Source organism: Arachis ipaensis, chromosome B03 (assembly GCF_000816755.2).
Source record: "Arachis ipaensis cultivar K30076 chromosome B03, Araip1.1, whole genome shotgun sequence".
In the NCBI taxonomy this organism is placed as follows: Eukaryota; Viridiplantae; Streptophyta; class Magnoliopsida; order Fabales; family Fabaceae; genus Arachis; species Arachis ipaensis.
In genome coordinates this window covers 2,391,012-2,391,491 of record NC_029787.2, presented here as the reverse complement: position 1 = coordinate 2,391,491, position 480 = coordinate 2,391,012, and the positions used below count along the sequence as shown (strand labels likewise).

General features: G+C 39.2%; 1 protein-coding gene across 1 annotated transcript in view; it reads left to right on the top strand.

Annotated features, from left to right (window-relative positions):
- The window catches only part of LOC107629313 (histone deacetylase 9), a 4,647-nt gene continuing 4,202 nt past the window's right edge, over positions 36-480 (top strand). The window contains exon 1 of the mRNA XM_016332075.2: positions 36-303. Coding sequence (XP_016187561.1) covers positions 267-303 — 37 coding nt within the window. The 5' untranslated portion in view covers positions 36-266. The remainder of the gene's footprint in view (positions 304-480) is intronic.

Sequence of the window (480 nt, the reverse complement as noted above, 5' to 3'; positions counted from 1 at the left end):
CTTCATAGCCAAGTTATTTCAGTGCTGTAGTTCAAAAAGTGGGGACTATAAGTTATAGGTAAACGTAAAACGACGACGCATTATATACAGCTTTCTCCAGTTCGGTTTGTTTCAGCTCAGCAAGCGAGAGATACAACAGAAGTGAAACTCTGATTTCGATAGCAATGGCGTTCGCAGCATAGTAATATTAAAAATCTATAATTCCATATAATATTGTCATTCCTCTCAAATTCATTCTTCAAAACGCTCTCTGCAACCAGAACGACATGCGCTCCAAGGACAGAATAGCTTATTTCTACGACGGTGCCATTTCCTCACTTCCCAACTCCACAAACTTATAATTCACCTGCTTCGTCTCTGCTTTTTCTTTTTATTGCTTGCCCTGATTATTGTTTGGTGGAATTGAATTCGCCAAACTCTGATTAGGATTATTTTTTGTTGCAACGACGCGATTTTCTAATCCATCGCATGACGAAACCC